Source organism: Aotus nancymaae, unplaced genomic scaffold (assembly GCF_030222135.1).
Source record: "Aotus nancymaae isolate 86718 unplaced genomic scaffold, 86718_ANA_hifiasm-v0.15.2.pri h1tg000048l, whole genome shotgun sequence".
In the NCBI taxonomy this organism is placed as follows: Eukaryota; Metazoa; Chordata; class Mammalia; order Primates; family Aotidae; genus Aotus; species Aotus nancymaae.
The window spans coordinates 2,475,925-2,491,392 of record NW_026988462.1 but is presented as its reverse complement, the minus strand read 5'-3'; the positions used below and the strand labels follow the sequence as shown (position 1 = coordinate 2,491,392).

At 45.9% G+C, this 15,468-nt stretch overlaps 1 protein-coding gene across 7 annotated transcripts in view; it reads right to left on the bottom strand.

Moving 5' to 3' along the window:
• Window positions 1–15,468, bottom strand: part of STK24 (serine/threonine kinase 24) — a 130,593-nt gene that overhangs the window by 23,838 nt on the left and 91,287 nt on the right. For 5 of the 7 annotated variants that reach the window (XM_012458639.2, XM_012458638.1, XM_064362216.1 and 2 more), the window contains one exon: window positions 5,910–5,966. In XM_012458639.2, the coding sequence (XP_012314062.1) occupies window positions 5,910–5,966 (57 nt within the window). Of the gene's footprint in view, window positions 1–5,909; window positions 5,967–11,023; window positions 11,349–14,230; window positions 14,453–15,468 lie in introns of those variants that run through there. The other 2 variants (XM_064362217.1, XM_012458642.3) reach the window with 2 other exon arrangements.

The window sequence follows — 15,468 nt, the reverse complement described above, 5'->3', positions numbered from 1 at the left end:
TCACACGCTGGCCTCGCTGGGACTCCAGCCTGCCTGGCAGCAGACACACCTGGAATCCAGCTGCCCTTGGCCACCTCCACTCAGGACCCAGGTGCAGAGAACACGCTTGCTTTCAGTTTGACCTCACATCTATGCTTGGAGAAAATCAAAATGCCTGTGTCTACTGCCTGCCAGGAATTATCTCAAATTCTAAGTAAGATACTGTCTAAAAGTTACCTCAGACTAAGACATTACGGCACATACCTTGTTCCCCAGAATGTAGTTTTTCCCAGTTATCTGACCAAGTGTCTTATTTTCAAGAAATGCATATGGAAACTAGTATTCTTAAGAACACAAGCTGGAAAATCCTACCTTTAGTCTGCTTTCTCCACATCTATTTTTCAGTGTTCATAGAATGTAGAAGTTTTAATTTTTAAAACGAGGAACACAGACTTTTCTCATCACCTGAGGGAAAGGAGGGAGGAGGATAGAGAGCCGGAGTGTTTGCTTTTGTTCACAACCCTGGAGTGCAGGAGAAACCAGTCGGTCAAAGATCAAAGTCACATTAGAGGCTGGACATGGTAGCTCATGCCTGTAATCCCAGCACTTTGGGAGGCTGAGGCGGGTGCATCACCTGAGGTCGGGAGTTCGAGACCAGCCTGGCCAACATGGTGAAACCCCATCTCTACTAAAAATACAGGAAAACTAGCCAGGTGTGGTGGCACATGCTTGTAATCCCAGCTACGTCAGAGGCTGAGGCAGGAGAATCCCGTGAACCCAGGAGGCAGAGGTTGCAGTGAGCTAAGATCACACCATTGCATTCCAGCCTGGGCAACAGAGCAAGACTCCGTCTCAAAAAAAAAAAAAAGAGTCGGGTCCCATCTCCAATCTCCTCCTTCACCAAGTCTTTGCCCAAGCAGATATCAATAACCTGTGGCTAGACCCAGTTTGACCACCCTCCCTTCCATTATCAAGTCTCCCAAAAGCAACAGCAGAGCAGCCTGCTGTCATTCCCAAGGGGCGCTAAGTGGAAGAGGTGAGGAAAACTCGTAGGAAATCCTCCCCTAGTTAATGAAGGGCTGGCTCTATGATGACTATCTGCATGGTTCTGCCCTTTGAAATCTGGCCTGAACACCATCCATCATTGATTTATATGCCCATGGGGAATGAGAAGGAAGAGGAGAAAAGAGATACACTCTACTTACTTGGGGGGAAATCCTTGCTGCATCAAAATTCACTATGAAGGGTATTCAGCTGCTCTCTACCCCACAGAGTATGGTCTCCATCATTCAGGCAGTTACAGACTCTTCAAATAGCAGCCAGGAAATAAACCTAGACCACATCCTACCTCTGGGCGACTTCTAACTCCCCCTCCCTGAGTCTGTCCTCGCCTGCTTCAAAGCTATCAGCCAGGGGCACAGCCACGACAAGAGACCACATTTCCCAGACTCTGAGCAGCAGGCTGTGGTCACGTGACTAAGACCTCGCCAACAGGACAGGCAGGAGTAAACATGCCCCTGCTTGGTCCTGGCTCTGAAGCATTGGCAGTGGGAGAGGACAATGGCTGAAGACCAAGGGAAGCCTGGGGCTCCAGATGGTGGAGCCACCCACAAGCGCAGACCATGACAGTGTGGACCAGAGCCACTGACCCCACATGCGGGGGAGAAATTAATTTCTATCTTTTGTGAGACACGGCTTTAGAGCTGCTGTGACGGCAACTTGGCCTATACATTAATGAACATGCCATCTCATTTCTTAAAACCCATGCTGTGTATTCAATTTTTTAAGTTTGTCAAACATCTCTGCCTGATTAAGTGACTGATTTATGTAGCACAGTCCCTTTGTAATTAGATTCCAAGGTTGTCCCTCGGATTCTCAACACTGACTGATCTTTTAATCAGCTAAAATCTTCTGTCTCAGGCCCTCTGTGGCTCATCCTCACTCCAGCTTCCCATTCACCTCCCCCTGCGTTGTTTTCCCTGTGAGAAGGAACCTTCTAACAAACAGTGTAACTGACAGCCCTCCCCCACAGAACTCCCCGAGAGCAGGACTTTCCACTGCTGTGTCCACCACAATAACCCAAATGGCCAGAGCAGCCCGACACACAGGAGGACACAAGTCTATGCTGAATGAAAAATGATTCCCTCACTAGGCTACAGAGATGGACTGCACTGTACGTTAGGGTGTCTTGGACTGCATGTTACTTTTTATGCTCTTCTAAGTCAGGGCACCCTACAGGTGGCTGGAACTTGAGAGACGACTGACGTCAGTAGTTTTCAAGCTACATTCCAAAGAGCCTGGAGGCCTTGGGAATCATATGGACACTGAATTTCAATTTACCATTTTATTTTGAATTTTTTCAACAGAGCATACTCAAATATGTGCATTCAAAATAAAATGTATGCCTATTTTATATTCATGACTCTTAATAATACCGTCTCTCTGGCAGGGTGTGGTGGCTCATGCTTGTAATCCCAGCACTTTCAGAGGCCAAGGCAGGTAGATCACGAGATCAGGAGTTGGAGGCCAGCCTGGCCAATATGGTGAAATCCCATCTCTATTAAAAATACAAAAATTAGCTAGGCGTGGTGGCGTGCACCTGTTGTCCCAGCTACTTGGGAGGCTAAGGCAGAAGAATCCCTTGAACCCAGGAGGTGGAGGTTGCAGTGAGCCCAAATTGCGCCACCGCACTCCAGCCTGGGTGACAGAGCAAGACTCCGTCTCACAAAAATAAAAAATTAAAATAATAATAATAATAATAGTGTCTCTTCATTTATCACACAAAATCCCAAATTTGCATTGTTTTAAAAGTTAAAAAGCACCCGGAGAGCGGAAAAGGCGGCTGTTAACGGATGCACCCCCTGCCAGCTGAGGGATGCCCATGTCCGACAGCAGACCTGGGCTCCTCCCAGCCTTCAAGTCCTAAAGCCTCTCCGCTTCGTCCTTCGCACTGATGTGTGGAGCCTAAGATTTATGTATAGGCCATGTTGTCTGCCACCCAATCTTTAACTTGGGGCAAAGTCACTTCCCCTCTCTAGGGCGCCCCATGCATCTGTAAAATTCCTGATGGGCTTTCAGTTCTCCTTGGCTCCGGGAGACCCTTGCACCTCGAGAGGGCCCAGTGGTGTGGATATGGGAAGGAATTAAAGATGGCGACAGCTCCCGGCCTACCTCCAAAACACCCCTTTCCATCAAAGTGTGGCCTCTTTGAGGGGCTGAGAACAGGCCAACAGAAAAGGATAAAAGATGGAGAAAGATGACAACATCAGAGGTCAGGGGACGACAGTGTGGGGTCAAGGGAGGCCACAAGCTCTAAGCTAGCAAAGCCAGGGTCCAGGCCCAGCTCTATCTGCTAGCTGGGACCCCTCACCCCAGGGTCTCCATCCCAGCACCAACTATATGAGATGATTAGGGACATTCAAAAAGGAGTGTCTGTCCCTTGTCACCAGCACTCCTTAAGCATAAGTGAACAGCAGTTTGCTGGAAGTCTCACACCATCTGGGATTTTTTTTTTAGTGGAGAGTTTTACCCTTCCTTCCAACTGCAATGTCTAAACTTTCACAGACTGCAATTCAAAGAAATCTGAAGAAGGTTATCATCAAATAAATTAAATTATTATACCATTAAAAATGAACATACTAAAAAGCATTACTGGAATTGCTCTTCTGAAGGACTTCACGTTGGAAAGAGTCCCTGTAAACAACTTCATACTACAAATGAAATTCACTTAATAGTAAATCTAATTACAGAAAATGAAGTAATTTTCTACATTTCTGTAGTATTTCCCAACAGAGTGAAAAAATGAAAAGCTCTTTATGTACTGTGAGTATTTATGGAAAGGAACCAAAATAAGTCGTAAAAGTAATCCCACTATGTTGCTGTTTTTCCCTTTTTAATATAATTTTCATATCATATTAATTTTTCTTGAAATCTCCCCCTTTTGAGTTTTTGAGACGGAGTCTCGTGCAATCTTGGCTCATTGCAACCTCTGCCCTCCAGGTTCAAGAAATTCTCCTGCCTCAGCCTCCCAAATAGCCGTGACTACAGGCGCATGCCACCATGCCCAGCTAATGCTTGTACTTTCAGTAGAGACGGGGTTTCACTATGTTGGCCAGGATGGTCTCGATCTCTTGACCTCGTGATCCGCCTGCCTCAGCCTCCCAAAGTGCTGAGATTACAGGCGTGAACCACAGCACCCAGCCGAAATATCCCTTTTTAATACCATTTTTATCAATTGTTTCCATGGTTTGTAACAGTGTCTGAGTATGTAAATTGGGTACATTAGCCTCCTGGAGATACATATAGTTTCAGAAGTTTATCTTCCCAAAAAAAACCTAGCAATTTCTATCATTACTGTGAGAAATAAGTTTTTTCTTTTTTAAATTATTTATTTATTTTAGAATTAAATTTTTTTGTAGAGATGGGATTTTGCAATGTGGCCCAGGCCAGTCCTAAACTTCTGGGCTCAAGTGATCCTCCCACCTCAGCCTCCCAAAGTGCACAGATTATAAGCATGAGCCACTGTACCAGGCCTAAGAAGTTTCCTCTCAAAGGGGCTTTCTTTCCTTAATGAATCAAATCTGTGTAGATTATACTAAAAAAACACACCTTCCTTCAGCTCTCCCTGCAACAGCAGTGGAAACTGCAGCCCGTCATCCTGATGGCTGTCTATCATCCAGGACTCATCCTCTAACATTACAAAGACAGATCCGGCCTATCTTGAAAATCACCACCCACCTAAATGCCCTGTGCTTACAGGAGGGGTGGGGAAAGAGTGCTTATCACAGCAACTTTGCTGCATAACCACATTGGGGATGAGATAGCAAGTGCTAAACAGCTGTACAAATTCTTAAAAAAAAAAAAAAAAGTTTGCATTTACTATGTTTCAAGGATGACTTCAGCTGTGCTCGTGATATATGCTGGTTATCTGTGAGCACTGCATCAAAACCCAACAGGAAGCCAAGTTTTACACAAGTGAATCTCAGACCAGGACAGTACAGCCACCTCCACCTGGCTTCCACTACCTGACGTGGACTGGAGGCCACAGAAGTCACTTGCAGGGGAGTTCAGAGGAGGAGGCATCCCTGGTACGGGCCAGCCCCACCTCCACACCCTGGCAGCGTCGGCAAGCGGGGAAGTGTGTGCTCCCCTGGGCATGACCATGCTCCCACATCCAACACCCAACCTCAGTAATCACACCCTGCCCCTTACTTCCAAAATGAAAATATTACATGCTCATTTTGGAAACTAAGTTGTCATGTGAAATATTAAACGATGACGAGATAACAGCTCTACAAAAGTAAATAAAATCTGTTTCGGAAAATAAGCTACCAAACCGTTCTTAGGTGAGGTGATTCCAGGCATGATCCTTCGTTGCTTCCTTCTATGAATGGATTTATTGGTTTCCCATGAAACAAAACAGCTGGTTTAAAAAGTAGACCTATAGATTGGGTGTGGTGGCTCATGCCTATAATCCCAGGACTTTGGGAGGCTGAGACGGGGCGGGGGGATCACTTGAGGTCAGGAGTTTGAGAACAGTGTGACCAACATAGTGGAACCCTATTTCTACTTAAAAAAAAAAAAAAAAAAAAATTGGCCTGGCATGGTGGCACGCACCTGTAGTCCCAGTTACTTGGAAGGCTGAGACACAAGAATCATTTGTACCCAGGAGGTGGAGGTAACAGTAAGCTGATTGTGCCACTGCACTCCAGCCTGGTTAATGGGGCAAGACTGTCTCAAAGAAGAAAAAAAAAAAGCAGACCAACAATTTTTAGTAATATATACGAAGCAAAAACACATAAGGAACAGTTTCATTCCTTTTTTAATACAACTTGAAAGAAAAAGAAATGGATACATACAACGGATTCTTTAAAACTCCGGATTCCTGAAAAAAAGGTTTATATGTATTCTGCATCCAATGTAATACTTACTAGATCTAGTGCGGAGCCTCCACCAAGATATTCCATTATTATCCATAGTTTTGTATCCTATAAAACAAAAACAGAAACGAATCATTTTCAAAGTCAATACAGGAAGTTTTTTTTAATAATCAAAGGGTATTTTTCACGATTATATAGGAACTAGAAAGTTTTACAAACAAGTACCAGCAAGGAAAGTCATCAAACTGAGCAGTGAGCAGCGACCCCCAGAGTGCAGGGAAACCCCCATCATCATCTGGGCGGGAGTCGTGGGGGGTGATCGGGGGCCCACACCAGACTCCAGGGCTCCAGGGAGTGTGTTCCAGCCCCACTGTCCCAGGATCTCAGAAGGGGGACCAGGGTGTTTCCATTTTTAGGCCACTTCATGGAGCGAGGGGTTCCTCAGGTACAGCCAGCACTGAGAACCCGCAGCCACTCGAGGCAGCAGTGCCCAGGCAAGACCCTCTCCTCCACCTCCCTCCTACAGTACTGAGCCACTCAAGGCAGCGGTGTCACACACATCAGGGCAGCAGTGCCCTGGCAAGACCCCCTCCTCCCCCTCCCTCCCATAGCACTGAGCTTCCCCCACACCTCCACCATGTCTCCAGGTACCTGTGAGCAGAGGGGCCACCTAGTGTGGCCTCTGACTCACCTGCCTGTTTGGTAGAAAGGCAGCCAATTCTAGCAGCTCCAAAAATGGCCACAATCTCCCCCTGCTCAGGGAGCTTTCCAGAAAAGCAGACCTGGCCTAACATGCATGTCTGAGTCCTCTCAAGGCCCCAGCTCCCCACCGTACCCAGCTCTGCACCTGTCTTCCCCGTGGAATCTCTTGGAGCTACTCAGCCCTCATGACTTCCAGAGTTCTCTTTTTAAAAACACAAATCCCAAAGTGCTACTCCCTGGAAAACACACCCAAAAACCCCCCACCCTCCTGGGGGAGGCAGGCAGTGTAGGGCACAGGGACGAGCCTGGGAAGGATATGGATCCTGACTCCCGCTTCACAACCCAGAGACCCGGGCAGCTGTCTCCTGAGCTTCTGCACGAGGCCCTGGCCAAGAGCCTGGCCATGGCGAGCAGCCAAGAACCCACGGCTGGCACAGGACGCCACCACCAGAGTGCGGGTTCACAGTGGGTTCACGGGGTTAGGACACCAGCCTGCTTCGCTGCTGACTCAGGACTCGATGGTGGCATTCGCACACAAGGAGGAAAAAAGAAGAAACCTTTCTGAGGTTCTTTGACCTCTCGGGAGAGCACTGTGCCCGGCTCCTAGAATACCCGAGGAAGACCCTTTCACTCGTCCCACTGCAGGTCTCACTGCGCTGACTCGAGCTGGGCTCACCCTTCCAGAACGCATCCCAACTTCCCAGGCCTTTTTGTTTTTGGAGTTTCCGCAAGTCAGGAAAATGCTTCACTTGTCTTCCCTCCCGCAAGCCCTGGGCAAACTTTACTTTTATATCTATTGCTCTAATTGTCATTTCAGGTTTATTTCTCTGCTTTTTCCACTTAACAGCAAACTCAAGTGCCCAGGGACAGTGCTGGCGTGCTCCAGGTCAGTAAATGTTAACTGTGGACCCCGTGACCAAGGAAGGGTAACTCGTGTTGACTCTAGTCAGCCACTGATGGCAAGATTCACTGTGTTTATAAAATACATTCCTCTCAAAATCCCAACTAAATAAATCCTGCCATCTGGAGTTGATTCTAAGACGGTCCAAATAAACAGTCCAAGTTTTAACGTATGTCAAATGCTTTTCAAGCTTTTAAATGCCCTTGACTACTAAGATAATAAAGACAACTTCAGTCTTGACTGGATAAGGTGCAGAAGCTTCCAATGTGTCTGACACCCAACTCACAGGGCCAGGCATGCTGCTTATTCACTAACCACCCAGTCAAGGGCACGTGCCTGGAGAAGGCTCGCTGATCCCAGGTTTTGATTTCAGGGTAGCTTCCACCATCAAGAGTGTCCTTCAGCACACCTTCATCTCACACACACACTCTTGCAGGCTTCCACAATGCATGCTCCCGGGGAATGGGCAAGCCACAGGAAGCACTTCCAGGAAAACACTAGTATCTTTTTGGACGGCACAGAAATCTACATCACTTTTGTCTTAGGAGGGCTGGGAACTCTGACATTCCTACTTCCACCCGCACTTTTAATAGCTGCTGTTTAACTGGATCCCATCCCTTCTATTTTCTGGGCATTAAGTCTGCTCACAGCAAGGCAAGCTCCCAGCAGGGAGGTAATCTCCCCCAGCTTCTTCTCCCCCTGCAGCCAGCTGTCCAATATGACACCCTGGGAAACAATCTTTTGCTGACTTAGGGGACTGAGTGTCACCAGGCAGCTTCCTGAAGCAGCAAGGCACAAGTGACCACCCCACTGTTCATCTGCACTTCCAAAGCTCCACCCTCCTCAGTTCACTGCTGCTCTCAATCTGACCACCAGGTAGGTCACTACCTGCCAGGCAAACAAAATAACCATCACCTGGCTACTTTCTCCTTTAAGGAGCCCTCACAGGACACACGAACCAGGTTTTCTGTGTCACCTCGATCCCTCCCGGGATGTGCAAGCAACAGCAGAACATCCAGAAGCTCTCCACCCAGAGCAAACCACTCCTCAGGACCAAAGCCGCCTGCTTCCTGGAGAGGAAGATGGAGAAAAAAAGACAGCTTTGCCTGTTTAACCTCCAGCTCCTTCCTGGTAGCAGACATGGTGGGTGGGAAGGCTACCCAGACACGAGGTTCACCAGACTCGAGGGCACTCAGGAAACTAGCTCAAGTCCTTATTCAGGTCACTGCATCTCAAATACCTGGGTTGGGCCTGTGACTCACACTCCAGCACCAACAACCAGGGGTGGGACATCATGTCAGAAAAAGCTCCACTCTGGGTGGAACCTGCTTTTCAACTTCACTGGGTGTATAACCACCTGAGGGGTTCACTGTGCCCACTGCCTAGATACAGCTGATTCATCAAGACAGGGAAACTGCAATCAAGAAAGAGCAATTCACACAGAGCCGGCTGAATGGGAGACCAGTTTTATTATTACTGAAATCAGTCTCTCCAAGCATTCAGGAGCAGAGTTTTTGAGGATAATTTGGTGGGTGGGGGGAAGCCAGTGAGCCAGCTGCTGACTGGTCAGAGATGAAATCATAAGGAGTCAGAGCTGTCTTCCTGTGCTCAGTCAGTTCCTGGGTGGGGGCCACAAGATCAGATGAGCCAGTTTATTGATCTGGACAGTGCCAGCTGATCCATCAAGTGCGGAGTCTGCAAAATATCTCAAGCACTGATCTTAGGAGCAGTTTAGAGGGAGTCAGAATCTTGTAGCCTCCAGCTGCATGACTCCTAAACCATCACTTCTGATCTTGTGGCCAATGTTAGTCCTACAAAGGCAATCTAGTCCCCAGTCAAGAAGGAGGTCTGCTTTGGGAAAGGGCTGTTATCGTCTTTGTTTAAACTATAAATACTAAGTTGTGCTCCCAAAGTTAGGTCAGCCTGTGCCCAGGAATGAACAAGGACGGCTTGGAGGTTAGAAGCAAGATGGAGTCAGTTAAGTTAGATCTTCACTGTCTCAGTCATAATTTTGCAAAGGTGGTTTCAGGTGTGCAACCATTCCAGCCGCTGAAGCTCGGCCCTGGGGACCAGATGGAGCCCACTGGACAGGGGCAGCAGCTGCACCACAGCCTGGCATCCCTGGGGCTCTCTGCCTGTGCTCCGCATGCGCCAGCCACTAATGGAGGAAGACCCTAACAACCAATGCCAACCAGCAAGGACGGCACCTTTCCCCTCCTTCCTCCCTGCCACAGAAATGGAAGTGGAGGAGGGGCAGGGTGGACAGTGACCTCAAGGACCATGACAGAGAAAGGCTGACCTTGTAGCCCAGGTTAAACATCATCTTAGGGTTTCCCTTAGATGGGATGTCATGGAAGGGGAGGAGAGAAGGCAGCCCATTCTCCAGGGCCTGTCACTTTTCCTCCTGCCTCAGGGTAAGGCGTACCCCCCCTGGGCAGAGCAAGCACCCTCCTAGCTCGGCCCACCCCTCTTCCTGCTCCCAGCATCACTTCCTTGGCTGTTTTTCAAGGTCACAAAGAGCCTTAAAGCCAGGGGTTCTGCTTTGCTCCTCTCCTTCCTGGCCAGAATTCCCAAACTGCTAGTCTCAGCTGCTAGTCTCTTTCCTACTGAAACAGAAAGCTGCTAGGAATAAACCTTGCCTGCCCCACCATGTGGATCAGAAAACAGATGCTGTGGCCATTATGAAAAAGGAGATGGAGAGAAGCAGGGGTGGCCCGCAAGGTGGCCAAATAGGAACAGCTCCAGTCTGCAGCTCCCAGAGACATCAACACAGAAGGTGGGTGATTTCTGCATTTCCAACTGAGGTACCCGTCTCATCTCTTTGGCACTGGTTACACAGTGGGTGCAGCCCATGGAGGGAGGGCCAGCCAAAGGAGAGTGGGGCATCGCCTCACCTAGGAAGCACAAGGGGTCAAGGAACTCCTCTCCTAGCCAAGGGAAGCCATGAGGGAGTGTGCCAGGATATTATGGCCTAGATACTACACTTTTCCCATGGTCTTCACAACCCGCACACCAGGAGATTCCCTCCAGTGCCTATGCCACCAGGGCCCTGGGTTTCAAGCACAAAACTGGGCAGCCATTTGGTTGGACACTGAGCTAGCTGCAGGAGTGTTTTTTTTTTATACCCCAGTGGAGCCTGGAACGTCAGCAAGACAGAACCATTCACTCCCCTTGAAAGGGGGCTGAAGCCAGGGAGCCAAGTGGTCTAGCTCAGCAGATCCCACCCCCATGGAGGCCAGCAAGCTAAGATCCACTGGCTTGAAATTCTCACTGCCAGTACAGCAGACTGAAGTTGACCTGGGACAGCAGTCTGAAGTTGGGCTTGGTGGGGGCAGGGGCGTCTGCTTTATTGAGGCTTGAATAGGTGGTTTTCCCCCTCACAGTGTAAACAAAGCCACCTGGAAGTTCATATTGGCTGGAGCCCATCATAGCTCCGCAAAACTGCTGTAGCCAGACCGCCTCTCTAGATTCCTCCTCTCTGAGCAGGGCATCTCTGAAAGAAAGGCAGTAGCCCCAGTCAGGGGCTTAGAAACAAAACTCCCATCTCCCTGGGACAGAGTACCTGGGGGAAGAGGTGGCTGCAGGCGCAGCTTCCTGCCTGCTGGCTCCGTAGAGAGCAGCGAATCTCCCAGCACAGCACTCGAGCTCTGCAAAGGTACAGACTGCCTCTTCAAGTGGGTCCCTGACACCTGTGCCTCCTGATGGAGAGACACCTCCCAGGAGGGGTCGACAGACGCTCCATACAGGAGAGCTCCAGCTGGCATTTGGAGGGTGTCCCTCTGAGACAAAGCTTCCAGAGGAAGGAACAGGCAGCCATCTTTGCTGTTCTGCAGCCTCTGCTGGTGATACCCAAGCAAACAGGATCTGGAGTAGACCTCCAGCAAACTCTAGCAGACCAACAGAGGGGCCTGTTAAAAGGAAAACTAACACACAGAAAGCAATAGCATTAACATCAACAAAAAGGACGTCCACACAGAAACACCATCCAAAGGCCACCAACATCAAAGACCAAAGGTAGATAAATTCACAAAGATGAGGAAAAACCAGCACAAAAAGGCTGAAAATTCCAAAAACTAGAACACCTCTTCTCCTCAAAAGATCACAACTTCTCACCAGCAAGGGAACAAAACTGGACAGAGAATGAGTCTGATGAACTGACAGAAGTAGGTTTCAGAAGGTGGGTATTAAGCTCTGCCGCGCTAAAGGAGCATGTTCTAACCCAATGCAAGGAAGCTAAGAACCTTGAAAAAAGGTTAGACAAACTGCTAACTAGAATAACCAGTTTAGAGAAGAACATAAACGACGGATGGAGTTGAAAAACACAGCATGAGAACTTCACGAAGCATACACAAGTATCAATAGCCCAACTGATCAAGCAGAAGAAAGGGTATCAGAGATTGAATATCAACTTAATGAAATAAAAGTGCAAAGACAAGATTAGAGAAAAAAGAATGAAAAGGAACGACCAAAGCCTCCAAGAAATATGGGACTATGTAAAAAGACCAAACCTACATTTGATTGGTGTATCTGAAAGTGACGGGGAGAATGGAACCAAGTTGGAAAACACTCTTCAGGATATTATCCAGGAGAACATCACCAACCTAGCAAGACAGGCCAACATTCAAATACAGGAAATAGAACACTATAAAGATACGCCTCCAGAAGAACAACCCCAAGACACATAATTGTCAGATTCACCAAGGTTGAAATGAAGGAAAAAAAATGTTAAGGACAGCCAGAGAAAAAGGTCAGGTTACTCACAAACGGAAGCCCATCAGACTAACAGCCGATCTCTCTGCAAAAACCTTACATGTCAGAAGAGAATGGGGACCAAGATTCAACATTCTTAAAGAATTTTGAACCCGGAATTTTATATCCAGCCAAGCTTCCTAAGCAAAGGAGAAATAAAATCCTTTACAGACAAGCAAATGCTGAGATAGTCTGTCACCACCAGGCCTGCCTTACAAGAGCTCCTGAAGGAAGTACTAAATGTGGAAAGGAAAAACCAGTACCAGCCACTGCAAAAACATACCAAATTGTAAAGACCATGGACACTATGAAGAAACTACATCAACTAATGGGCGAAATAACCAGCTAGCATCATAATGACAGAATCAAATTCACACATAACAATAGTAACCTTAATGTAAACAGGCTAAATGCCCCAGTCAAAAGACACAGACTGGCAAACTGGATAGAGTCAAGACCCATCTGTATGCTGTATCCAGGAGACCCATCTCTCGTGCAAAGATACACAAAGGCTCAAGATAACAGGATGCAGGAATATTTACCAAGCAAATGGAAAGCAAAAGAAAAGCAGGGGTTGCAATCCTAGTCTCTGATAAAATAGACTTTAAACCAACAAAGATCAAAAAACACAAAGAAGGGCATTACATAATGGTAAGGGGATCAATGCAACAAGAAGAGCTAACTATCCTAAATCTATATGCACCCAGTACAGGAGCACCCAGGTTCATAAAGCAAGTTCTTAGAGACCTGCAAAAAGACTTAGACTCCCACACAATAATAGTGGGATATTTTAATACCCCACTGTCAATATAAGTCAGATCAACGAGACAGAAAATTAACAAGGACATTCAGGACTTGAACTCAGCACTGGACCAAGTAGCCCTAATAGACATCTACAGAACTCTCCACCCCAAATCAACAGAATATACATTCTTCTCAGCACCATATTGCACTTATTCTAAAACTGACTACATAATTGGAAGTAAAACACTTCTCAGCAAATGCAAAAGAATAGAAATCATAACAAACACTCTCAGAACACAGTGCAATCAAATTAGAACTCAAGATTAAGAAACACACACAACTACATGGAAACTGAACAACCTGCTCCTGTATGACTAGTGGGTAAATAATGAAATTAAGGCAGAAATAAGTAAGTTCTTTCAAACCAGTGAGAACAAAGATACAACACACCAGAATCTCTGGGGTACAGCTAAAGCAGTGTTTAGAGGGAAATTTATAGCACTAAATGCCCACAGGAGAAAGTAGGAAAGATCTAAAACTGACATTCTAACATCACAATTAAAAGAACTAGAGAAGCAAGAGCAAACAAATTCAAAAGCTAGCAGAAGATAATAACTAAAATCAGAGCAGAACTGAAGGAGATAGAGACATGAAGACTCCTTCAAAAAAAAAAACAAAAATTGATGAATCCAGGAGCTAGTTTTTTTCAAAAGATTAACACAACAGCTAGACAGCTAGCCAGACTAATAGAGAAGAAAAGAGAGAAGAATAAAATAGACACAATAAAAAATGATAAAGGGGTTATTACCACTGATCCTACAGAAATACAAACTACCATGAGAGAATACTATAAACACCTCCACACAAATAAACTAGAAAATCTAGAAGAAATGGATAAATTTCTGAACACATACACCCTCCCCAGACTAACCCAGGAAGAAGCTGAATCCCTGAATACACCAATAACAAGTTCTAAAATTGAGGCATTAATAGCCTACCAACCAAAAAAAGCCCCGGACCAGACAGATTCACAGCCGAATTCTACCAGAGGTACAAAGAGGAGCTAGTACCATTCTTTCTCAAACTATTCCAACAACGGAAAAAGAAAGACTCCTCCCTAACTCATTTTATGAGGCCAGGATCATCCTGATACCAAAACTGGCAGAGACACAAGTAAAAAAGAAAATTTCTGGCCAAAATCCCTGATGAACATCGATGTGAAAATCCTCAATAAAATACTGGCAAACCAAATCCATCAGCACATCAAAAAGCTTACCACTCATGATCAAGTCAGCTTCATCCCTGGGATGCAAGGCTGGTTCAACATACGCAGATCAATAAATGTAATACATCACATAAACAGAAACAAGACAAAAAACCAAGTGACTATCTCAATAGATGCAGAAAAGGCCTTCGATAAAATTCAACACCACTTCATACTAAAAACTCTCAATAAACTAGGTACTAAATGGAACACATCTCAAAATAGTAAGAACTATTTATGACAAACCCACAGCCAATATCATAGTAAACAGGCAAAAGCTGGAAGCACTCCCTTTGAAAACTGGTACAAGATAAGGATGCCCTCTCTCACCACTCCTATATCAACATACTATTGGAAGTTCTAGCCAGGGCAATCAGGCAAGGGTATTCAAATAGGAAGAGAGGAAGTCAAATTGTCTCTGTTTGCAGATGACATGATTATATATTTAGAAGACCCTTTGTCTCAGCCCAAAATCTACTTAAGATGATAAGCAACTTCAGCAAAGTCTCAGGACATAAAATCAATGTGCAAAAATCACAAGCATTCCTAAATACCAATAATAGCAAAATCATGAGTGAATTTTCATTCACAATTGCTAGGAAGAGAATAAAATACCTAGGAATACAACTTATAAGGGATGTGAAGAACCTCTTCAAGGAGAACTACAAACCACTGCTCAAGGAAATCAGAGAAGACACAAACAAATGGAAAAACATTCCATACTCATGGATAGGAAGAATCAATATTATCAAAATGGCCATACTGTCCAACAGAATTTATAGATTCAATGTAATCCCCCCATCAAGCTACCATTGACTTTCTTCACATAATTAGAAAAAACTACTTTAAATTTCACATGGTACCAAAAAAAAGCCCATATAATCAAGACAATCCTAAGCAAAAAGAACAAAGCTAGAGGCATCATGCTACCTGACTTCAAACTATACTACGAGGCTACAGTAACCAAAACAGCATGGTACTGGTACCAAAACAGATATATAGACCAATGCAACAGAACAGAGGCCTCAGAAATAACACCACACCTCTACAACCATCTGATCTTTGACAAATCTGACAGAAACCAAGCAATGGGAAAATAGGATTCCCTATTTAATAAATGGTGTTGGGAAAACTGACTAGCCATATGCAGAAAACTGAAACTGGACCTCTTCATTACACCTTACACAAAAATTAGCTCTAGATGGATTAAAGACTTAAGCATTAAAACCTAAAACCAGAAAAACCCTAGA